We start from the raw sequence: 27,497 nt of genomic DNA on the forward strand, positions 1-27,497 counted from the left end.
ATCACTCAAGATCAAACACTATTAAACTAAACATCCTTAGAACGAACGTTTTGAATATTAATCGAACACCTAAAGTACTATGTCGAACGCCTAAGAATTGGACTATCGTCTACAATCCTGACCGAAACAACACTTAACCGAACAATAATAAATCATAGACTGACCGAACGGTACTAAATCCAATTCTTAACCGAGTGATTGAAAGAGAGTATAAAATATCTTAGGTTTAGGCAGAGACTGGATTTTCTTGGTCATTGGAGAAAACGAGACTTCACCTCTGACCCCAAATCGATTCAAAGCGCGCGTACGTCCAGGTCTTCATGTTTTTGGGTTGTCCTATCCGTTTGGCCTATCCGTTTGGCCGTTCGTCTGAAGTAATAAGTTGAACGAATCCTCAACTGGTTGCCCAACTTACTCTTAGATGATTGCACAGATCCAAGAGATGAAATGAAAATATCTACCTGGATTGCTACTAGATTGTATTCTAAACAATCCAACCACTTCCCTGCTGTCATGTGAAACCAATCCTTATCATTAACTTCTCAAACCGATGACTATAAAGTGAAAATTCTTGGTTAATCTACTCTCAGTAACTCTAATAGTATCTTAGACCTATGACCGATCGTGAAAGTTGGTGATGAATTTTATGGTAATGTTATAGTATTTCCGTTCGATGTCTGAGGCTCTTCCTCCACCTTTTTACATGTTACAATATAACACATGAACCGAACTACTTATGTTTATAAACCCAACTACTAAATTGATGGTGATAATTTTTGTAAAAATCAATCTCTCAATTCGCTATAAAGGACACCATCTTTTAGCCGAATCTTCCAGATACCGTCCATTCCTAACTCAAAATCTTTTCTTTGCTCAGATCCGATCGGCTCTACCGAACGGTTCACTCTCTACTTCCAACTGAGGCTCCTATTAACTTTCGTATCCTCACTTGCAACATTAAGTGCCTGAAATTCTCATCCAAATCCGACTCTTGATTTATCACTGCTTACACACTCCCTAGTACTTACACTTTACTCATCCAGTAATTCACACTCCGCTCAACTCTACTCTGAGTAAATAGCCTTGGCGCCCCTTCAGGAAGACTCACTAATCCCAACGTTTACTATTACCGTTTGGCTACCCTCTTACTACCAAACGGTCTAACTTAATAGATACCGAACGTCGACACACCATTAAACAGCTTCCTTATCACAACAATTAAACAATGCCCAACCAGGCATTCCATAAAATAAATAAGTGCCAGTGAGAGGTGTACCTGAGCTCGTTGCTTCAGCGTCCGTTAAGACATATATACGACCAGCTGCTTGCACTCGGTCACCACCCATTGGTTGATTCCTTTCAGTATTTGGTGGCCTCCTTACCGTTCGTTTTCCCACGTTGCACTCGTTCTCCACATGTTCGCTCCTCCTACAGTGAGTGTAACATTTTGTTTTCCCCACTTGAGGACACAATGATCGGTAGTGTGGTCCTCCACACTTAAAACATTTTACGGTCTTTTTCTGTCCAAACTGACCGGCAGTTCCCAAAGCTTGTGACTGAGACCTACTAGAAGTAGATGGTAATACTGAACGAGCGTAAGGAGTCGTCCTTGTATATGAAAGAATCCCATTTTTAACTATGATCATCAGGAAAACCAAACGGTCAAGGACCGTTCAGCAACGAACGTACTTTACCACTAGGAAGGTTCATATACATTTTTCATTTACATTCCAGTTCATTTCTCATCATACAGTTTCATAATTCCATTTGTTCATATCAACATCAACTTTCACATTTCATACAACCCATATCATGTAAATTCATATATTTCATTTCCAGTCATCAAATCAACGAACGTTCATGCAAATTCAATCACATCAAACATCATGCATTATACTCATGCAGTCAAATAACGAACGTTCATACAAAACACAACATACGAATTAAATCAAATAAGCTTCCCTTACCTCAAAAATTGACTGAGCGTTCCCAGACGCACAAATACAACTTCTCTACCACAGATTCTCCTACCGTCAACGTTCGATAATCCAACAGCCCAGCTTCACAAACCGAACGGTTTCTCTGGAAGCCCTTGACGCCGTGAGTCCTTCTATGGTGCCGGAATCGTGATTGGAGGAGATGAAACGGTCGTGTTCTTTGAGAGAAGGTGGAGAAGTCGTAGAGAGAAGGAGGAGAGAAAGGATCTTAGAAATATTACAGGGAGGTGCGCGTAGAGAGAGTGGGGAATAAGTTCTGAAATCTTAGTTTTGCTTCCCACGTCGAACGCACGTCCTCTCTCTGACAGCCACGTGCTTTCCACTACCGGTTTCTGACTCCCCTCGGCGTGCGACACCTGGCGTCCGTTAGTGGAGTGTCAGGCTCTACGGTCGCCACGTGCGTTGCTGAGGTGTCTCGCTCTGCGATCGCCACGTGGACTCTGTAACATCCAAAAAAAAAAATCACACTTTAATAATTCATGAATTAAATATTGTAGTATTACAGTTACGGTAACACCCCGTAAACCCACACTTAAGTCTATACATATGTTTTAAGCTCAGATTTAACTGCAAATATAACATTGAATCCTTCTAATTTATTCTTCCATCTCTTTCTTCATTTGCACCAGGATCAGACGACATTCCTTCATCTGCTCCCGTATAACGAATTATACGATCATCGCACAATTAAGATTTTCCAGCACAAACAAACAAGTAAGGGTGAGCTAACATACAACATATAATTTATAAAACATGCATAATTATTTCAATACAAATGTCATATAATAATTAAATCAGACACCCTCATACCATCGTACCACAATTCCTATTGGGCACTCGTCCCACAGTACCCAATAATCACCACAGTACACAATAGACACTCATCCGGATGATACGTTGATGAGCAACTCAACGGAAGGTTCTCCACTTGTGATGCCATTCTTAGACCTCTCACTATGTCCAAAATCGGCACATAGACCAGGACATCCGACTATAGTACCCTCAACATCAATATATATACAGATACCATAACATTACTGAATCTCTTCACGAGACTCATACCATACTCATATCATGACCACATGCATAATTTTATGTCAACATCATAAAATACATTCATCATAGTTATTTTATCATATTTCATGCATTCACATATTTTTCACATAAATCACCTTAGAGTATATATTCAAAACACATTGCACACTTAAAACAAGAGCAAAATAACTTTGGAACCGAACCCTCTTTGCCGAGCACCATTTGGCCGAACGCTATCTGGACGAACGCTATCTGCCGAACGCTATCTGCTGAACACTATTTAGTTGAATACTATTTGGGCGAACGCTAGGGGATCATGTACTATTGAGCCGAACGCTAAAACTCAGAACACCATATTGACCGAACACTCTTATAATGAACACTGAGATCAAACACTAGGTCGAACGTTATCTGCCGAACGCTATCTGCTTAAACGTTACTGAATCGAACGCTAAAACAACGAACTTCATATTATATCGAATATTGTTTACACGAACGTTAATATTGATCACTTAGACTCGACACTAAACACCAAACGCTATTAGACCGGATACCATTAGGTCGAACACCAAAAGATCGAACGCTAAGTAAGATCAAGCACCTAGACTTCACGCTAAGACAGCACACTCTACTAGAACAATTACTATTATTTCGAACACTATTCGAACGATCGTTCAAAGATCAAATCTCGCCGAACACTCCCTCTGACGAACACTATCTGAGGGCAACATCATCGAGACCGGACGTTCCCTACGAACGACCACTAACTATTAACGATCCTTACTTGAGACAAGCATCATCCAAACCGAGCACTACCTATGAATGATCACTGCCTGAATCATGCATCATCACGACTGATCACTACTTATTAATCGATCGCTACCTCAACAAATATCAAGGCCGGTCACTCCCCATAACGATTGCTACCTCAGAGCAACATCACCAATAAAGATCATTCCTTATAAACGACCGCTATGAGACAGAACACTATAAGGACGAACGTTTTGAGTCTTGGTTAAACGCCTAGATCACTTTGTCAAACACCTAAGTACTGACCGAACGTATTCCAACTAAACCTCAGGGTACCAAAATAAGACCGGACACTAGCTACCTGAGAACAACTATCATCAAGATCAAAAGCTACCTAATAACGCTCGCTACCTGAGAATAGATAACACCAAGACCGAACGTCACTAATAAGAACGCTCGCTACTACCTATAGACCCAACAAGTTTTATTTCCAGTTTCTCTCTCGAAGAACTATTCCAATCCATCTTTATCTGCATTACCATCTCTCCCGTACAAGTACGATCATCGCAGGTGGAAACCACAACCACAACATGCAAGGGTGAGTAACCAGAAGTATCACATCATAAACCCATTATATATAAACTATAACAATTTCCATGATTTAATATAAATCGATACACATGACATTGCAGACTAGTCTTTCATAAACTAATGTTGTTTCCTTGTAATTCGTCGTCATAACATGTTCTCAATAACAGGCGACTCGAGCCGTCTTCCATCGTGACTTCAGACCTATCTCCCCGACTCCTCAAGGACTAACGAGTAAAAACATCGATACTACGCGTAACGATGCACTATACTCAACACGAGCCGAAGTCATTGGGCGAGACATTCACCTCCTCGCGCAGAAGAAGGTGACACTCGAATCTCAGTCTCACGCGAGACTCGCATTTATTATAGTGTTAAAATGCTCATAAGACAGACGAACTTACAAGTAAATAACATAGTGTATGTACCAACATCAAACAAAATAAACGTGCTCAATCACGGATTCATACATATTCTCAATAACATGTATAAATAAACCAATATTAGATCAAAAAAATAACCAACAATTCTCAATAATTGTTTTAAAATACTACCAAAGAAATTACGGATTCATACATATTCGCCGAACGCTCACCAAAACAAGTCCAAAACGAACGCTAACGCTCGTTAATGGAGGATACGAGACCGAACGGTTATTATCCACAATTCACCAAATTCAAACGTTCATGATTTAAACATAAGAACATCAGATTTAAGACCGAACGCTACAATAACTAATTCACGAAGACGAACGTTCAAGATTTTAAACCTAAGAACATCAAATTACAGACTGAACGCTTACTAATACACCCAAAACCGAACGTTCCAGATTCAAACCTAAGAATATCAAATTTAGATCGAACGCTACAATCACTAATTCACCAAACCGAACGCTATAGATTGCTTCATGAGAATACTTAATTAGGGACGAACGCCTAAAATTACTAATTCACTGTATACAGTTTGGACGAACATCTAATATATTACTAACTTTACCTAAGGACGAATGCAAACACTCGTTACCTTAGAACACCAAAACCGAACGCTCGTACTATTTTGGCCGACCACTAATTAGTCTAGTAAATTGGACGAGCGTCTAAGATCACTAATTCATCAAGACCGAACGTTCACTAAACAAGTCCAGAACGAACGCTAACACTCGTTACTGGAGTATACAAAACCGAACGGTTAATTTTGGCCGACCACTAGGTCGAGCACTCATTGAGCGAACGCTCGTTCTACACTTTATAATTTGGCCGACCACTATTTGGTCGAGTACCAATTGGACGTACGCTCGTTTCTGCAGAATTCTACAGAATCGCACCAGATTTTCCAGAAACCCAGATTTGCATCAACACATGTTATCTCAACAATCAAGGAAATAAATCCAACTCCCCTTACCTGGTTTTCTCCAAGCACAACCATCCTACAGCCAAGAACTCTGCCCCGATCGAAACGACGAAAAGGTTCGGTTGAAATGAAGCCCTCTACTACGCGGAGGCCAAAGTAGCATCAGAATTGAATTCCTATGGTTCAAGGTGTTGGAATTCTAGAGAGAAGCGAGATAATTTTGGAGATGAAGTTTTTAGAGCGAGAAAGAATGGGTTCGTTACTTGTGGGCTGCTCTCCCTGGTGCCAAAAATGCGACCCTCTCCTTTTATCCCTCCTCCAATAATTGCACTCTAATAATGCAAGAAGTGGGTGTCCCCACCACCTAAAAAATGAGGTCCTTACAGACTCCACCGAGCGCACGTCATTACCGAGCGCACGTCATTACCGAGGTCTGACATTTAGTTCTTTAACTTCTCCAATCTGGGCATACCAAAAAAGTGTACCCACGTTTTTTACAAGGTCGGAAAAAAATCAAGTGACTCACGTTCCTACATAACCTTAATCCTAATTACAAAACAACGAAGCAAAATAACTGCTTAATGCATGTCATTGCATCTACTTAGAACTATCAAATGAAAATATAAACGTAGATCTAAGGGCTATTTTTCTTAAAAGTAAATCTTACGATACAAGTTCAATTTCCAGAATATAATATGTTACTAGAATTAAACTACAAAAAAAAACCAAGTATATAAATAAATTGCTCTTATTTTCTTTTTGCGCCATTAATTTCCTTATTTTTTATACACATTAATTATTAGGATTTTAGACGTTCTTTCTTCTCTATACAACTGTATTAAAATTAAGACAGGAGAATTCACTACATTTATTCACTTAAAGGAAATGTTTATATATACTTAAAGAAAAACAGAAAATACAACTACAAACTATATAAAAAACAAACTAACATTCCAAAAATAATACCAAAGATGCCGAATAAATTGTGTACCTTGAATAAATTGTTCCCTAATTTTATGCAAGAAAAGGAATCAAGGGAAAGAACAGTTGCACCTGGTTAATGAAAACGATACTTACAGAGAAATAGATTCCTAAGAAGTCCATCACACAAATCAACACCTTGGAGGACATGGGAGGCTATTTCCGGTGGTACTACAGGCGATGGAGGACCGGTCATTAAATCATCACCAACCAAAATTGTTTCATCCATAGTTGGCTGCGAATCGACTGAAACCCACACAAAAGTTTATTAGCATTATTCATCTTCCAAACATTTGAACCTTTTCATATTTTAAGGTATGTGACCTAAAGCAAAACAATTTAACATGCCAGTAAAGACAACATAGTCAGTATAACAGAGATGACGTACCATCCATGGTTGCTTTCTGGTAATCCTTCCGCAAAGAAAACACAACAATTCTGGTTTTTCCTGTTCTTTTTCTTTTTTATAGCAGCTCACAATATACGACTGCAGAAAAAAAAAACACGGATTACAATATCATAGTATAGTTGGTATTGCTATTGGTTGGCTAGCGGTGATCGGTGAGCTAAGGCTGTACAAGGGAAGGGTTGATGGGTATAAAACTGCAAATGCAGGGGTTTACCGTGGCCTTCACGGTTATTGTATTTCAGAAGTGTGTCTATCTTTTTGAATTTAATTCACAACATAAGGGAAGTGAATGGAGGAATAAATGGTGAGTGAAAAAAAGAAACAACCAAGTAATGTGATTAAATTTTTATAAAAATATACCAAATGACTAAACAAGTATTTCACCGTTACGGACAGCTTTTCATCATTTCTACAAACACGTTATGGGCATATAATTTCTACAAATGCTAAATGAAATGATGATGACCCAACATTCTTAAAATGTGAGGAAAGTGAAATCGGAGCACGCACCGGCACCGGAACCGGAGGAGGAGGCGATGCCGCCGGCGAGTCTGATCAGCCAGGACTTGTATTGGCTTTCGGCGAATCTGGTTAAATGGAGAATAGCTAGGGTTAACTTCGGCTATGAACTTGTCGCTGACAATGGCTTTGGTCAAGTGGTAGAGTTGCAATCGCAGGAGAAGTTGATGACTGGCGCCAGTACAAGTGATTCTGATTTGGGCTGAAGTAACTTGGTGGAGCTCTGGAGAAGGTTTAAGCAAAAAGAGTATTTTATGCAAAAATGAAATGAAATTATTACTTAACAAATTTAATTTTAAAACTTTTGAAGGATAATATCAATTCAGAAGTGAATACTGTATTTTTTATTTATTTAACCAAATTAAATAAATTTAATAAATATTCAAATGCTTTTATTTTTAAATAAGTATTTATTTTAATTTTTTTAAAACAGACCGAATTCAAGGGATATAATTTAGAAAATAGTGATATAATGAATCTTATTTATCTTAGGAAGGGGTAATGAAAATGGCTTAGGGGAAAAAGAATTTTAGTTTTAAAAAACATTTAGCAAATAAGAATAAAAAATAATAAAAACACATAATAATAATGCTCATATTTGTTATATCGGTAAGGTTCTACAATAAAATTAGAAAATTTTTCTGAATTCATAATACATTTTAGAAAAATTTAAATTGTTCCTTTACAATAATTTAGAAACTCTGGATATCTTTTTCATTTCTTTATATTTCTTACTTAATAACTATCATATGATGTTGTTATATGGGAGAAAAAGAAAAGGAGTTATTATTTACACAGCTCTGCAACTGGTGGTTACCGAAGCTGTCATAAGCTGTTTGAGTAATTGTGTGAATGAAAATGGATAAGATATATACAGAGTTATTAATTCCTTTGCTTGCATAAAATTAGGGAACAATTTATTCAAGGTACACAATTTATTTTTCTTCCTCCTTACTCCATCTCTTCCATTTTACCACTAAATCATATGTAATCTTCTTTGAATGATCTTTAATATGTGTAGTATTTGCTAATTGTTATTGTTATAGAAAAAGGAAAAGTTGTTCTAAAACTCACATATTTGAGAAAACTATATTAGAGAATTCATTACTTTCTCTTTTCATGTATTTTGTCTTTTTACCAGTCGGAGGAATCCATAAAAGTATTACATACAGAAATTCAACTGTCAAAAAAATGGGCTTGAACACTTTCCTCTGTCGCCAACCCCCTTTTCATGCTCTTGTACTACATAAAAAAACACAGCATTTCACCAGTTTGATAACCCAACATGACTCATGCACGCCTGTATTCATCTCCGCAGTCACCAATCACTTTTAGTAGATCCTTTCCTTTCGCCGTGGCTTCTCTTATGCTGCCCACATCGTCTTCATCAAGAGCAAGAGAAAATATAGCATTGGCGTCTTGAATATGTTCTGACAAGCCAAGTCTGACACCAATCATCGATCCTGCTACAGCAGGCTGCATGTTTGACAAGAGGCAAAATGAAAGGGATATATACCAGGCCTTATCAATGTAACATGAGAATGAGATTTTATAGCAATAAGCACATCAAATTCTGGAGAGAGAAGAAATCAATCAACTAAATTCACCTGATCTAATATATACTTCACTGCAACCGTTGCAATTGAAACACCATGTTTAGAAGCTACTTGTTTCAGAGTCCGAAGTAGTCCCTGGAACAAATTCCATCCTCCCCAAGCATCTACCATCTGTCAACAGATGCAAAGTATAGAAAAAAACATATGAATATAACTAAGTTATGTGGACAAAAATTCAAATCATCAACTTGAATTGTTATATAGCCTACATATTGATTCAGAGTTATTTGTCATTGATAACCCTTTTCCAGACCATCTACCAAAAAGGCTTATCTTAGCTTTACAATGTAGCATATTTAGAAGAGACAGAACCTTTTTATAGAGCACAAAAGGTGCTAAATGTTTCTTAAACTACCTACAATTAAAGAAAGGTTGTCATGAAATCGTACCCTTTTGTACTTTTGGAGGGAGGGAGTGTTTATTGAAGGACCAGCAAAAGGAATAGCTATGTTGGTGTCAAGGAACTTCTCAGACAATAGACCACCCATTACCGTTCCATACCTGCATCAGAAATTGATCTAAGTGGAAATTCTTTTAGATAAATTCTACTAAACTTTCATCTAGTATTTGAAAGAACTATTTTCTATGCTGAAAATTCTTTATCCTCTAAGAAAGGGAGAGAGAGACGTTATAAGTTTGACTCCTGTATGCTGACAAAGCTCTGCCATTCTTTGTTGAGGACGCATATCGACAAGTGAGTGTTGTACCTGAAATCGAAGATACCAATAAGGTTCACGAACTATAAAGATTATTAAAAGAACTCAAAAAAATTAAAGCAAGTGGATATACCTGATTGCTTACAACAGGAATCTCATTTTCAAGAATAATCTGTAACCTCTCTGTATCAAAATTTGTCAGAGCCACGGTCTTGATTTTACCTGTATCAAAATTTAACTAGCGTAGTTTGATCAAAGCAAGAAATGTGAACTTATATGTGAATTCGTAACCGTTAATCAGAAACAAAACTAACCTTCTTCTTTCAAGTCTGTAAGGTGTTTTAGCGCATCCAAGTAGCCTGGATTTGAATAATCCCACCTAAATCCATTAGAGATAGAGGTGAATTGTCACAAGAATCCTGAACTTCAGAGAGTTAGAACTATTTACAGAAGTAGTTTGGCTAGATAGTGGGAATCCAGTACTCATTTCACTATTTCAGTACAGAATCAAAATGTATGATGTTTTCTATGATGGTCTCATGGTCATGGATGATGGTAATCGTTATGATTTTCCCTAAAAATTTCAAGAATTGCAAAATGTGGATAAATAATTATGCTGCTTGAACCATGATAGTTTGTAGATCAAATAAACACAATACAGAGGGATTAACTACCAATGGAACTGAAGCATGTCCAAGGATTCTACATCCATCCTCTTCCTTGAAACATTGATGCTGTCTTTTACATAGCTAGCAGTCATCTTAACTGGCGGAGGCACCCACTTAGTGAGACTGCACCAAATAATACAATGGACAATAAGAAAATACTTTCCTTTATATTTTCAATAACAATTTGGAAATATATGGTAGGACGCTTACCAGCCAAATACTATAAAAGTAGCTGCATCTTCTTCAAATCTTCAAATAGAAGAAAAAAGTATAAAAGAATATGAAGTTACTGATCAACTCACCCTCTGATCTGTTCCAATAATTCTGGAGGACGCTCACAACGAACTCGGTTGATGAAAATCCCATATAGATCTTCAGCAGGTCCATCTGCAAAGCCCGAAGAACACAACAATGAGAACAATCCTCAAAAGGCATAACCTCTAAGAAGGCTTGCAAAAAGCTCATGTTGGGAAGAATCCACATCTAAAACATCCAACAATCACATAACACTCAAATTTGAACACATCAAATCTACTATCGCCTTCTATTCCTCTAAAGAATAACTTCAGCGTGTAGTCAAGGAATTTCCTTAAAGGGGTACATTATTTCAAACAGAAAAGCAAGTAGAAGCAGTTAACTAAGTTGTATACATATATCAGCCATATCAAAAGTAGTGAGTCCAGCATCAGCATATTTAAGCATAGCATCAACAGCATCATCCCTATCAATTCTTCCCCACCCGCCACTGGTCTGCCACATCCCATTCACAACCCGGCATATATCCAGAGAATCATTGCCATTCTTCACGACAATGCTTCGATTATCCTGTGTGCACACACATTGAAACGGCCTCAGATGCCTATATTTTGGTGCTACTATTCCTCTCCTAGTTGGTGTTTCATTTGGACTGAAAGTGAATTTGCCCAAAGAATGCGGCAACAACTCTGACATTTCCAAAGTGCTCAAGAACCCATAGTGACAGTAGGAAATACACGAAATAAGACAGTTCCTTTCAGCAAATTTACGTGTCGCTCTAACAAGATAAATAATAGAGTCATGGTCACAGTGCTGCGTTGTCACTGCTTTATCCTATATCAGCACCCTGTTGCTCTCCACCATGCGTTTTTATCATTTTTATTGGTATAAATAGATTTTTTGAGGGAATGGATATTTTTAATTGAGTTTCTGTATAAAACTTTTGTTTTATTACATATCTAAAATTTTGTTCTTTTTAATCAAGGTTCTTATTTAAAAATTATTTATTTTTGTTCAATCGTTATTTTGCTGGGTGAAGTTGACGTGTTTATGTCCGGTTAGTTTATTGCGTTTAATTTTCAGAGGGCAATTTTCTAACCTCGAGTAGAGTTGCAGCGACTGAAGAGGTAGTAATTGCGGAGCAGAAATTTTAAAAAATATTACATGATTATTATTTTAATATTTTACAGATTACTTTAAGAAGTAACAATATATTTTATGTTTGTATTAATTATTTTTATTATAAAGCTAATTAAATTCAATTTTAATATTTTCTGTTTTAAAAAATAAATACAATTTGCTAAAAATATAAATAATTATTAAGTGGGAATCACAAATTAAGAATAATTCTAAATCAAATATTAATAACCCTTTAATTTAATAAACAAAGAAAATTAATAGTTTTATATTTCGAATTTAAAAAACAAAACTTATGCTACCCATGTATTTGACATGTAATAAAAAATAAAAATAAAAACAAAAACACAGGATCAAACCAATATCAAAGAAATACAAAAGAAACTACCTAAAAACTATATTTAATATTTTTACAATATAAAACACTTATAACACTTTTTTTTAACAGTTTTATAAAGTGTATTGAAAAATTAATAAAAAATAATAGTTGTCAATAATAATAAACTCTTAACATGAAAAGAAAATTCTATTGTATATTTCTATATATAACAATAAGAGTACAGAAAAAACTAAGCTTGTTTTTTATCATCGAAAAAATTTACTATCATAATTTATATTTAATTTAATGTTTTCCAATCCCGTTTAAAAAGAAGTCTGATAAAAAAAATGTGAACTTTGAATTAGGTAGGTATAGTTGCAAATATCAAAGAAAATGAATATTATTACGCATTTAATTAATTACTAATCTATCGGAAAACTCAATAATAAGCACGAATATCACGCCAATAGGAAATGTCCACGTCAGCACAGAGTAGTAGCGAGTAAAAAGATTGTAAACGTGCAGTGATCGGCCATGTCGAAGGTAGATAGGCCGGCGTCGGCGTAACGAAGCATGGCCTCGACGGCGTCGTCTCTATCGATTCGGCCCCAACCGCCGCTGGTCTGCCACATCCCGTTTAGCACTCTGCATATATCCAGTGAATCGCTCCTGTTACTCACTCTCACTCGCGGATTCTCATTCGTGGCCGTGCTCACATCGGCGCACCGAATGGAGTTTGCGCCGCTCCCTCGCCGCCGCGAGTCTCTGGTGGCGGAGTTTAAGCGCGTGGCGGTGGAGAATAGGCGGTGGTGGTGGTGGCTTAATATAACTGTCATTTCTTGTGGACCGAGTTTGACACAGAAGACGCAGAAGAGGATAACGAGAAGTAGACTCAACTATTCAGAATGAATGGTTTCATTCCTTCACCCGTTTTTCAAATGGGCCCGCAAGCTCGTACATATTCTCAGACGAGCCCTTTTCTTACGAAACCTATGTCATCGATTATTTTCCAACTTTATATAAATTAGAATAATTATTTTAATTAATATATATCCATGATCTATAATTTATATCTATCATTCTATAATTATTAATAAAGAAAATGTGTTTCCACTATACTAATGAATTCTCCTTACTAGTTTCACTTCATACCCTAGTCTTCGTACTCTTCGACTAACTCTTACTCAAATCTTATCAAACCTAGAACTTGAATCTCATCTTTGTTCTCACTACCAGTTACCATTTCCTTATCTCAAGGTTGAAGTTACCACTTGAAACCATAGCTCAGTCTATCTTATTTGTCCACTAACCCTTCCATTATACTTCCTCACTTTAAGGTCAACACTGCAGCTTGAAACCATGAACTCACTTTGTCTTTTCTACCTCATCCTTATTTCCTCCACACACACACACACAAAGACCAATTAGATTAAATAAAAAAAATGAAGGAATCAAGGAAAATAAATAAATCATGAAGAGGTAAAGAAATTCAAATAAGTATAAAATACAAAGAAAAATCTTAGGATATTTTTGGATTTTTCCTAATAACAACAAAAATAGTTGTTCAAAGGAGGAATGTAAATCACATTAAGTAATCACCTCATCATCTGGCAGTCCCCAACAACTGTAAATCCCATAATCACAAAGTGAACACCATTAAACATTTTATAATATATGTCTAAAATAATAATAAAAAACAGTACTGACAAGTGTACCACAAGGATGAAAACCTATTATAAGTCTTCTCTCCCAACCTCACGATATTCATCTTGTATTATTTGTCTAAGTGTCTAAAACACACACATTGATGAGAAGACAGAAAAGAAAATGAAAAAACAACTTATGCTGTTAGGTGCTAAAAACTAAACATACATGGAACTCTATTATGAGATCATTGAATATTTTTAGTCAAGGAAATGTGGTTTTAGGGAAAAGTAAAATAATTCAATTTTCTAGGTCTTTTTATCAAGTACAATGATGAAAATGTGTAAAATCAATTTACTTTGTGAAATTCATTCTTGCTCTGTCAAAATATGTTCCCTTCTCACAGTCAAGCTTTTGTCTATTAGATAGGTTACGCACAAAACAATTCATGGTCAAATAACTTTCATACCTGAAATTTTACAGTAAATTGACATCCAATAAATCAATCAAGCATTTATGACACATAATTAAAATATTTTAAAATTAAACAAACAATATTTTTAAATCAATTAAAAATTAATTTTAATTAATCAAAAAAAAATTTAAATGAAACAAAAATTTATGAGACATATTTGTATCCTCTTTTTCATTAATCTTGATTGTTCCATACTTAATCAATATTTCTTTGAGAGTGAGAAAAATTCCAAGGTACTCGAACTCGTTCAATGCTTGGAAAAATTTCTGTCAAACAAAATAAACTCAAACACAAATCAATCAATATTTGAGCTTAAAATTCATGAGAGGTACTGAAACAAACAACTAGAGAGCAAAATGAGATCATAGAAAATTCAAGTGTTGAGTCACAGGTGTTAATACGAGCATGAATGGACATTTTTTCATCCCTTTCTTACTATCTGCTAATACGGTTGGCTAACACGACCCACAATAACAGAAAGAGAAGTCAAGATTCCACCTTTTTACTTTTCCAAATCAAAATAAACAAACAAAATAAAAGAGAGAAGTGAAAAGGTGGATTCAGAAAGGATCCCGCTATTTTGACAACGCTGGTTTGCCAACTTTTTTACAATGCCACATAGCAGCACATGATTAGTGCGTTCTTAAATAAATTTTAGTGTATAATTGTGACATGGAAAGGGGTTTCTGGTTCAAAGTTTTTAGCTTCCAAAAATACCCCTTGCCTTGTTTCATCTCTCTTCATTCTATTATATTCCCCATCGTTCTCTCTCTCTTCAGATTTCGTTCTCTCTCGTTTCATGTTCGCTCTCTCTCTATTTTCGTCGTCGAAGCTTTGCTGAAGGTGTTGTTTTTCGTTCTCCCTCCATTTTCGTGCGCAATGGCAATGTCCGGTGACCATGGTCCTTCGAGCAAGGTAAATGGGTTTCTCCATTTTGTTGATTGCGTTTTCAATTTGTATTTGGGTTTTCGATTTTGTTGATTGCATTTTCGATTGGTATGTGGTTTCTTGTTTGAGTTTTGCATGTTATGATATATTCAGTGAACTTTGATGAGAATATGAATGGTTGTATACTATGATATATATTGTTAAATTTCAGGTTGATGATGATGTTGGTACTTCAAGCAAGGAAACTTTTTCTTCTTCTGTGAAGACACCAGCTACTAAAGTTGGAGAGGATAAGAAGGATGACCAACCAACACCCAAAAACATACAAAAAAGAAAACGCAGAGAAAGTTTTATGCGTGCTTTAGGGGATCACGAAAGTGTTACAAGAGCATAGCACTTAGGACTCCGTACACTGAAAATAGAGCGCTTAGAATCCGACATGAGTGATTTTTGTATTGTTATAGAAAGTCATACAACATTGTACATAGATGAACAAATAAGTGTAATGTACCCAATTTTGTTCAATGTTATAAAATATGCATCTTTGCTTCCGTTAATTATTGTTAATGTTAATTGAATTGTTATTCCATTTATTATTGTCATTGTGAAATGAGGTGTTGTTTGGAATGTGAATCAAGAAAGTGGCCAATTTGATTTGGAACGTCTTAACTATAATTCATAGTATCCCTAAAAAAAATAATGATGTATTACTCAATTGATGTTATCCACTTGGTAGAAGGATTGTTGAATGAATCTGATTCAACATGTGTTAGTGTGTTCTCCTAGCGTTTAGAGAGTCAAACATATAGGACTCATAGTATGTCTGATGTCATACTCAACATTATCTAATGCAATCCCTCCACAGACCTTCACAAGCTTAAGCACAAATCGCATATAACAAAATCATAGTGTGATTTATGACATGCCACTCAAGATATAACTCCTTTTAGAACTTAACCCTTCGCGTCATAGTCTATTAGGTAGCACTCATTTAAATAAGAAATGAGGATTTCTTTTTCTGACAATTACAACCTTATGATCACACTCTTTCCTCTCACATCAATACTGCCAAATCGAAACCCTTCGTATTCTCCAAGTTACGAAAAACCCTCGTCTTCGTGTTCCTCAAGCCACAACAACCATACTCTCAAAAATCTCTTTTTTTTTTCTATAAAGAGCCTCTATAAAACCATGGTTGTTCAACCTGAAGAAGTCATGACCTTTGATGAAGTTTTCTCAAATGCAAAAAGGGCATCCACTCTACCTTCACCCATGGACAAAGCAATCAGAATTTATGAGGAACACTGGTTGATCTCTAGGAACTAAGAATCCATGGCTACGACATACTGCATGACACACATCAATGCGGGATTCACCGGTTCTTTGAACGGGATTCTCCCATTCTACCTGAACTAATCTATCAGTTCTGGACAAATATGGAACTAAGAGGAAAGGAGAATTACTTTGAAAGTGCTAGGTAGAGTAGTAACTCTCAACATCAAGATCATAGCCAAGGCTACTGAATGTCCTAGAGTGGACAATTGATACTACGACAATTGGGACTTTGTGTATAAAGAAGAAGGCAAAGTTGGGAAGCTACTCTATGGGCAAAACTTCAAACCTGAATATGTGGATATAGAGTTAATCTACAAGGATCTGACCCCACACGCAAAGATACTTCAACAAGTTTGCTCTAAGACATTCCTTCACAAAAATAGCTCTTGCGATCACATCACAGAATTGGGTAGATTTGCCATCTTCCATATGATGATTGGTATTCCATTCAATCTACCCCATTTAATTTACATAAACTTGATGAGCATAATTAGAGGAATGGACAGTTACAACTTTTGGAGTTATTACCCTTGTTTGCTCTCCCAATTAATGGAACACCACTTAATGTCACCATCCACTTCATCCCCACACAGAAACCCCATTCTGGTAAATAGTGTAGTCAGAAGTCAAAAGTTCAATACCGGGAACATCAAACAAATGAAGCTAGAAGTGAAGAAACTCAGCAAGGTTCCTCCTTTAGAAAAAAAAAGGTTAACCATTGAAAGTCAAAACAAACTGAAGAAACGGACAACATCTTCAAACAAGAGAAAAGAACTAAAAAACAAGTCTGTTAACCAAGAGCCAACACTAAAAAAAAAACTGGTGATCAGATGGTCTGCAAAACTAGTGCTCAAGCGTTCAAATCTAGTTAGGCAAAAACTGATATTCAGATCATTCAAGGTGTAGAAACTCCTCACTAATCCAAGGAAGTGATGCTAGTCGACAAATCAATCTTGAAAGAAACCAGGTTGCTATAGTTAAAGACATGTTTGCCATGGAATCACATACAACTAAAACTCTTCCACGACCTAATGATCCTCAAACACTTCTACCTCTACCTTTGCGTGCTGAAATTGAACCACTGTCAAATCAACTTCTTCAAGAACCACCTAAACCATCTACAATCCATGACTTAACCTTCAGACCTACCTTAAATATACAATCCTTCTATCCCTTAGCCTTTCAACCCATACCATACCAACACTTCGACTATCCACTTCTTCGTACCCCGCAAAACCAAGACTATGAACCTAGGCCTCCACTTGACAGTCATAAAAATATGCCCACCTTTGAACCCTTTCACAAACTCCTTGTTGAAATATCCTATAATATAACTCCCTATCAATCGTCATACGACCATACCCCTTCACCAGAATACCAAAAGCTACCACAAAACTCTATTGTTGCTCTTCCAACACCCATTATCGTGAAAGAAGTATATCCCAACCTCAAGTAATCACCACCTAACCATATACTAAAAGGGGCTATGGCATTCATCTGCTATGACTCACATCCAACATATCAACATATAGACATTGAAGAATACAAATTTAGGATGGCAATAGAGCGATCATAGGCTGAATTTAACCATTCGAATTCAGTAAGAGGTTATATTGATCATGTTTAGTCCTATACTCATCTATCTCAATTCCCTATTGTCCATCCACTATATGTGAAAGGTAGCCTCCCTATAGAATTCTATCACAACATGGCTCTAACAATACTGTAGGAAAATGAGTATGGAAAAAGGCGTCTAAGATAGGTACTTGTAATGTTAGAGGCAATTGCTCCAAAGTTTCCCGTTGTGGATAAAAAATGTCTAAAGATGAAGAAGGTCATAACTATCAAAGAAATAAGATGAGCACCCACAAAACCATCGTTGACAGACCCTAGACAGACTTGAGATAAGAATATCCATGCTCACAATAATGAATCAAATGTTTATCTCTACTAGAAGCAAAGTATATTCAATGTGACTGATGAGTCGAAAATTGATCATGCTTCAACAAGTCCATTCTTGTTCAAGCACGAAACGAATGAAATACAGCCCAAAGGAGCGTGTCTTCTACAACCAAATAGGATTTATCATTTTGATGACACCAATGATGCCTTCCTAAGAGATGCATATGACATTGGGTACTGACTTCTACCTAGTCTTCCTCGTGCACCTCCCTTCAACAAGCTATTGGCCATACTGAAAAATGTCAAACTAGAAGTCATATGCATAAACCTCATCAGGCTAATGAAGAAACAAAAAGAAAATGATGTTGAGTTACTTAGATCAAAGACTTCCACCTCACCACCAAAGACGGAAGAAATTCACAATGAAGAAGCATCTAAACATGATCAGCTTGAGAACTCACCCTTGTCAGATCAACCACAATCAGTTGTTCCTACCCTATCATCCTCACAACTCATACTTGAAGATGTCCTAATTGTGGTCAGGTCAACTCTAGCGAAGCAGGATGCTAAAGTCGAAGCAAGACTTGAAACACTTTCCTCCCAACTACAACTTCTTATTCAACTCGTCACAACCAAGCCCCTCCTCAAATGACCTTAAACCCTCTAGTCATGAGTCATAAACACAATGTTTAACCCATTTAAAATAATACATTGAAAAATACTTTTAAGTGTGTGACTTATTATATTCATTAATACTCATACCTTGTGGTAATTAACAATTGTATCATAGATAGTTCACATAGACATGCATATAGACCTAGCATCATGTGATGTATGATAATTGCACCTGATTGTTGAAAATATCTACCTTCACACACTCTAAGTCAAAATAGTTGGACAATATGTTTGCTTAAACTTCACTTTGGAATACCCTTTTTATCATTTATCAAATAAGGAGGAGATAGTTTTGGATACTATCTTCGACATAGTATTACAGTCACACCTCTAACAATTTAATACTTTATCCTAGAAGCTAGTATATAATCTCATATGAATCTCATATCTAAAATATGGTAAACAACTTAGGGGGAGTATGGTTGATAGTCTAGGATAACATAGAATGAGGGGGACTCTCCAGATTATTAGAAGTTCATCTTAGGAGTCCATATTTAAATTCATGTTTATGTGTTTATCATTAATGTTTTACCGCATTATATTTCATGCTCTAATTGTTTACCTTGCTTTACTTAATTGTTTTCATATATATTTTGACTTTGTCCACTAACCCGCATGCACAAGATAAAAACAATAAAAGAGATAAAACTCTGCAATGAACCAAAAGGGATCATATTGTTTAGATGTGTATTTGTTAAATATTAAAAAGGGAGAGATTGTTAAGACAAAATCGTCTACACGTCCAAACACTCTCATGTTTTGAAGTTTAATCAAATAACATTAAACGAGATAATAAGAATCTGAAAATACCAAAGTCTAAAGAATTACATAGATAGAAACACAAACGCTAGAAATAAGATTCCTAAATCATCCATCAACATAGAAAAGCCTTAGGAAAACAAGTAGAATAAAAGCTTCCAACACAACGCTAAAAGACCCATAAGGAAAAGCGTCGAAAGAGAGTTAAGCTACACACATGAGCTATATGTACCCAAGGGTATTCAGTTAAAACTCTCAAAAATCAAAAAGGGGTCAAGGAAATGTCTCAAAAAGAAGGAAACATGTTAAATGCTCAAGATCTAAAAGGCAATATTCCAAAAATCGTTTACATCAGCCTAGACGATACCATAAGCTAAAATCTTTACTTCGTCCAACGAGGAAGTTCCAACTCAATGCTTATTATCTTAAAAAAAGCTTTAATGATAAATGTACCTCAATGGTAGAGAATTGAAAAAGCACTTTATTGTTCTGAACAAGCATTAAATTTCATTAAATGCTTAACTTTTAAAAATGATAACCCTTTGGCAAGTGTACCAAAATTGTCTCAAGTAATAAAGTGAATAAGTAAAAGTATTGTCTCCCAAGGGAATTTGAGTCAAGTTATCTAATCAAGTTCGTTTATCAAGATCAATTTAATGATTATAGTCTTTGATTCCATACTTGAAAAATTGCATAAAATTAACAAACGTAGAAATTTGATATTGTAAATTTAAATGAAAGTGTCATTGGAATTGGTTTTAGACTAACATTACAGTAACATCTTGAACAGTATACATTCTATATTCAAGCATTCACATTAACGTATCTTGATTTAATTCCTTAAAACAAGTTCTAAAGTCATCTATTAAATCATTAATTCCTGAATTAATTTAACAGAAACTTTGCATTAAAATTTGATGTTAAGAATGACCAAAAGATCGAAAACTATTCCTAGCATCATTACTTTTGGTTGCTTTTCTTACGTTTATGTTCCAAAAATACTTCCAGTACCAAAGAACGTTTAAATCAAATTATACTTTCGTATAATCGTAAGCAAGTCAAGAAAAAAACATGAACATAGACATATATTGCACAGGAAAGTTACATTAATGAAGAGTCATTACAACCAATTCCAATGAACAGTAAAATTAGCCACTCCTAGTCATCTAGAACATACTCTTTACTGCAATTCCTTGCAGAAAGTGAAGTCTTGAAGCCTTAGAGTCGTCTCTTGATGTTTCTCCAGTATTTTTCGTGTTGTGTTATGTCAGAAGAAGCCTCTTTCTTTTTGTCTCGACTTTTAAAACCAACCTCATTTAATTAATTCACTCAACCCACAACTATGCATGTGCTGAGTGAAAATCTCAATTGCACACCTCCAACTGCCTCAATTCGCTCAGCGCATAGTTCTGGTGCGATGTGCGAGAAGTCTTCTTTTGGATGAGCGACTGATGATGTGCGCTTTGTGAAACAAGGTTTTCAACACTCCAAATAATGTAGAATTTCTTGTACAATTGTTTACAAAACTTTCTACTTCCTATTACAACTTTTTAATGAGGAAACACATGAATAAGTACAACTTTGAGCTCATTTATAAGTATAAAAACAAGTATTTTTCACACTTATCAAAAAAACAACAAAAGTAATAAGAGATAAGACATATTTATTGCATGCACAATCTACTCTATTTTATGTGGATAGCCTACTACACGCATCCACTACTTTATTTGAAATATATCATAAGTGGACGTTTGAGACAAAAGAGACATTCATATAATGTTCTCTTCATAAGAAGAAGTGTCTGAAAGAAAGTATAACTTACTTCAAGCAAAGTACTGAAAAAGCATGTATACTTTGACAAGTTGACTTTAACAAACGACTGCTTCAAAAGAAAGAGAAGACACAAGATTCAAGGCCAAGAGTTCAGTCTAACGAATATTTTTTCAAAGAGCCTTTAAATAATACATCACTCAAAGAAAGAATCAAGAGGATAACACAAGAGAAAAGCTTACAACGAAAATATTCATCCTACAAAAAGCGTTTAGAAGAAAAGCACAAAAAGGCTCAAGAAAAAGAAATTATCTCAGTAGAGAAAAAGAAGAATAATCAAGCAACACGTTTAAGCTTCACTATATTATTTGCTTACTATTGTAAGAAGAGATAAAAATATAAAAGAGAGAAACACCCAGGGAGTCTCTAGATAGTATTGTATTGTACACATATCATCTCTGTCAGAGTAATAGTCTAAACGACTTGTAAAAAATCGTTTATTGCATTTCTAAAGAGAATTAAAACACTTGTTGTTGAAACTCTGAGGAGTTAAGGAAATCTAGGTAGCATGTCAAAGGATATCAGGATTGTTGTTGACAATATTTTTGATCTCCAGCAACGAAACCAAAAACTTGTTGATGGATCGGCAAGTGTACCGAATCGCACAAGTAATATAAAATGGTAAGACCAAGTATCGTATCCCTGAAGACTCTCGGCACTAAAAAGTTGTGTGATGAATCAATTAATTAAGACTTAAATAAAATGAGATTGTTGGTTTCAAATGCAAAGACATAAAATTAAATATGAATGCAAATTGATCAATAGTAGAGTAACACAAAGATGAACGAAGGTTGTTTATAAAATGAGATGAATATGTTGTTAGGGTTTGATTTCACCAAGTTTACTCTCATGTATATAAGAATTCTTCTTTTTTACATTAATATTAACGTCACTCACTAAATTACTTAGAACCCGATCCCTCAACGCAATAAGCCTGCCTTAATTCCTAGTTCGTGCAATTCCTAGCGTTCCTAGAAAATTAAGTCTGAAGATCAAGAGCTTAAGACGACCAAGTACTCATACCCTCATCCCTGAGAAATATTACCCTTGGGAGAATTCAACAAGAACCTGAATTGTAAGGAACCTCCCGGCACTCATGCAATTCATAAATCATGCTACTAAATGAGTTAAATAGAGCAAGCATTAAAACGGATGAATTCCCTAACAATTAATAAATAAAGCATATATGATTAAGAATCAATTCAAATACATGAGATTTCACAAGGTTACATCATTCCCCAACAAAAAATAGAGTTTAGTTCCCCATAGACATGGAGAAACTATATGAATAATGGAAAAGCATGAGATAGTGAAACCCTAAGAGTAGAAGAGGAAGCTCCCGCCTCCAGATCCGCATTTAGAGAATAAAAGAGTGTGTTGTTGTGTTGCTCCAGCCAGAGATACAAAACCTAGAGCGCATGGGTCCTTTAAATAGAGTTGGAACAGAGTAGAAACAAGGCCCGGTCGAAAAGAGTCGAAACAGAGCAAAAACTGGGTCAGATCTGCAACGCACGATGCTCGGGCGTCCCATATAGGGCGCCCGGGAGGTGGACGTCGATTTCCGTAGGGCTTGAGCCTTCGATTTTGCCCAGGCTTCAGGGTTCGACGCCCGGGCGGCCTAGGGCGCCTGTGCGATGGACGTCGATTTTTCAACGCTCAAGCCTCCTGCAGGTCGCCCAAGCTTCGTGCGGTTCCCTCTTCTGGTGCTTTTCAGGCCTTTCTGAGCTCTATATCCTTAGCACTTCATCTCTGCTTCTTGTATTAACTCATTTTCTATCAAAACAAAGGGAATTAGTCATAAAATCATCAAATTCAACCTCAACTCTCTTATTCACACAACTTAATTAAAAAGCATGAGTGCAAGCAAGTTTCTAAGTAAAAAAGCGTGCATTTAGTATCAAAATTACATCACAGATAACGGTATTTTAAACCGTTATTAATTGTATAGTACCAGAAGTGGTGCGAATACTCAACTAGTCTAGGGTAACGAAAGGTTATTCGCTGACTAGGGATACCAGGAGTGTCTAGGGATACCAAGAGTGGTGACAATACTCAGTTGTAGTATTGGTGAAAATTATAGTGGAACCCTCTATGGATAGAGGAGACTGGATGTAGATTAGCTGGAGTGAACCAGTATAAAAATATATGTGCATTTGTTAGCTAGAGTGTACCACTACCCTCTAGTAGCATCCTCATGCTACTCCACCGATGACTGGCTTCCCCTGATAGCAAATACTAAGTGAAAGCCAATATGTTCTCATCTGAACATCTCTTAGCATTAAGGATCCTCTCTATATCCCTGAACCACTAATATGCTTCATCAGGACTAACTTTGCAACTAAACTTGGTCGAACAATGCTACAAGAAACTCTAAAGACTTCACTCTCGAGGTTGAGCAGAAGAAGATGATGAAGGTCTAGCTGGCCTTGCCACTACTCATGAGCTCCACATACTATCTCTAGGAGGCCTCTATTGACACCCTAGCAGCATCTAATTGTTGCAAGGCCACTGTATTCTGCTGAACCAATGTAGCGTTTTGTTGTTGTATCGCATTAAGGATAAACCCCAAGACTAAACTCCTGCATTCATTCTAAACATACTTGAACCTCACCAAGAGGATTCACTTTGGAACTTACTTTCACCACTTTGAAACCATACTTTCATTTTGAAACATAACCCATGACATGATCAATCATATACCTTATTACACATTCATACATACTTCACAATGAACCCAAAACTTCATTTAAATCAAACTAGAAAAAGGAAATAAAGAGGAAACTAACACATGGACCAGTCGCACAACGCACACAATCGCTAAGCGACCATAGACTTCTTTCGCACAACGACCCAACTCGTTATGCGAATCCACTGACAGTACCCCTAACCACCAAACCACTCGATCAGCGACCCAACTCGCTGAGTGAACTAAACTACCAGTGGTACTAGACCCCACCCTCTCGCTTAGAGCCCCAACTCGCTATGCAAGAGTTCAAACAGTGTCCGACCCTCCAAACACTCGTTGAGCGCACCCATTCGCTATTCGAATAAAACTCACACTACTCTCAGACCTCAAACAATCGCTCAACGCACCTTTTCGTTGTGTGAATCATCAACAGTGAGCCAGCCTCCACAACCACTCACTAAGCGACTCCACTCGCTCAGCGAGGCTGCATAATTTACAACACCAAATCTGTAGAATTACGCAACCTACACCAAGTTTACCAATTCTAACTATTTTCCCCAACTTCTAACCCTCCTAGATTGTGTTATATACCTAAATATACTTAACCAATGTTGTCTAAACATTTCTAACCTCAATCTAAACAAGTAGACTCAATCTCACCCAAAAAGTTAAAAAAACTCAACTTAGAGACTCAAATTGAATTCTACCATTTGTGGAACAATTCCAAGCAACTTAGGGACTCTAACAAATCCCAAATGACTTACCAAGACTCTCCACATTGACCAGTTGCACACAGAACACAAAAATCAAGTTTTCGCTACTCCACTTCATACAATTTTAGTTCTAAACCAAGTAAAACTCTACTTCATTACCACCACACCCTCCTAACTCAATTTTCTAACATTCCAAATGTTAAACAAAACCCAAACCAATTCATAAACAACCTCAAATTCACCAAAATCAGTTCAACCACCCATCACATCATTCTACTACCTTAAGCTCCTATTTTAGACCAACAAATCCATACTCAAGATGTTCTCTACCTTTAACAACCCCATTTATACAGTTTAAATTCATCAACATCAATAACAACATCACAAATAAACATACCACAGATTTCAGACATTAACAACATCCATTCACATACAAAGTATACATTTTATCCAATTACTGAAATGATTATTAACACAAAACCACATTTTCTAACTCAAGCATTTTAATCATCATAAACCATCAAATTCACACCATATATTTCTATTGAAAGTAGTTTACTAGCTTCCCTTACCTCTAGCAAACTCGCACCACTCAAACAAACACTCCGACCGTGACTTGCATTGCAATGAACTTCTAAAAACACCTACAAATCACCAAATGCTGATAGAAGAGGAACCTTAGAACTTAAATTGAGTCAAGAAAATAAGAAGAGGGACTCTTGATCCATGCAAACAGAATTTCTTCACAGGACCAAGAACCCTAAACGCTAAAGGAAGGGGTTAATCGCTTACCCGCTCGATTCGATCAATTGATCAGTCAGATTTGTAGCCCTTGACGCTGTGCTCGTCTAGGTACCTCCCGATCGTCAAACAAAGGATCCAATCGTGAGAAAAGTTAGAGAGATGTGAGAGAAAGGGAAGAGAACAATGTTTTAGAGAGATAGAAGGTATTTAGATAATGAAACGAGCTTTAGAAATTTCTATTTGTATTATACGATTATTTGAAAATAAAATAGTCGATCTCATTGTTTTAATACACATATATACTCTAATACTCTATTTTTTAGGTTCTTACATTTTATATATACATATTACACTAATTTAATCCCTGACAAGACGATATTACATGATAAATACTTTAAAAATATTAAAATAACGACTGAATAATTATATTTACTGATAATGAAAAAAAAATTAAGAAGTTTAGATATGATTAAAACAAATGGTCATTTAGACTTTTCCAACACCCTCGTGTAGGTGCAGGAATAAACCATGGAATGCAAAAAGTAATGTTTTTCAAGTGGTTGGAGTAGAAACAAAAGTTGTAAATCATGAACTTAGTGGCCCATTGTAGAATTTGGGCCCAAATTAAGGTACCCTTCATTCAAGAGTATTTCTTTTTCACCTTCCATTTTTCTTCCTGCTACTGTAAATTAAATGAGTCACTATCAAACTACCTCTCACTAAAATTATAATAAAATTTTCTACAGCTCTTTATTTTTAATATTTTCCAAATTCGGAAGGTACTTTTGGAACTATAAAATACTTTTCGGAACATTCAATCTTAAAAGTTAAAAAAAAACATTTCAGACTGAGTATTCTAGAAAGTATTTCAGAATTTGAAAATACTTTCCAAAAGTATAATTTTAAAATTTTATTTTAAGGTTAATTATGCTTTGTTCTAAACTATCGTGTTTTTTTTCTACTTTTATCACTACTCTCTAAGAAAGTTGCAAATTTTTTAGTCCTCAATAATTGAAGTGATTAGCTTTTTTTTTTCCTTTACTTTGACAAATATTGTATTGTATCCTAAGTCCACAAGACACTTTGTGGAAATCTTTGGGCCATGTTCCTAATCTAGTAAAGTCGACAAGACAAACATACTATCTTTCCTTATTAGAAAGATTAGGTGGATAGAAAACTTAAATAGCTCGATGGGAAGCTTAGATAACTCAATAAAATGTATGGATAACTCATAACTTGGTGGGCACTGTAGATAACTTGGATAACACTGAGTTATCTAGCTTCTCATTGAATTATTTGAGTTCTTTATGCATCTTACTAAGCATATCTATATCGTCCACCAAGCTATATGAGTTTTTCATACACTTTATTGAATTATCTGAACTTTTCATTGAATTATCAGAATTCTCCATACATCTTATCAAACTGTCTGAACTTCTCACCTTACTATCTAAATTCTTTATTCACTTTATAAATTATCTGAACTTTCTACTGGACTATTCAAATATCATATATATAAAGAAACATTACAACCTAACAACATCGTACACATATCTTAAACTTTGT

The 27,497-nt window shown here is 35.9% G+C and overlaps 1 protein-coding gene across 1 annotated transcript; it reads right to left on the minus strand.

Annotated features, from left to right (window-relative positions):
- Window positions 1-8,706: 8,706 nt before the first annotated feature.
- Window positions 8,707-11,602, minus strand: LOC108336094 (uncharacterized). The gene is made up of 9 exons (XM_017572423.2): window positions 11,220-11,602; window positions 10,872-10,956; window positions 10,576-10,692; window positions 10,216-10,280; window positions 10,035-10,123; window positions 9,873-9,952; window positions 9,635-9,746; window positions 9,237-9,356; window positions 8,707-9,105 (listed from the first exon to the last, which is right to left on the minus strand). Exons 1-9 carry the CDS (start codon window positions 11,518-11,520, stop codon window positions 8,920-8,922), a joined length of 1,155 nt encoding a protein of 384 aa, XP_017427912.1. The 5' UTR covers window positions 11,521-11,602; the 3' UTR covers window positions 8,707-8,919.
- Between the last annotated feature and the right edge of the window lie 15,895 nt (window positions 11,603-27,497).

Source organism: Vigna angularis, chromosome 10 (genome assembly GCF_016808095.1).
Source record: "Vigna angularis cultivar LongXiaoDou No.4 chromosome 10, ASM1680809v1, whole genome shotgun sequence".
NCBI classification, from domain to species: Eukaryota; Viridiplantae; Streptophyta; class Magnoliopsida; order Fabales; family Fabaceae; genus Vigna; species Vigna angularis.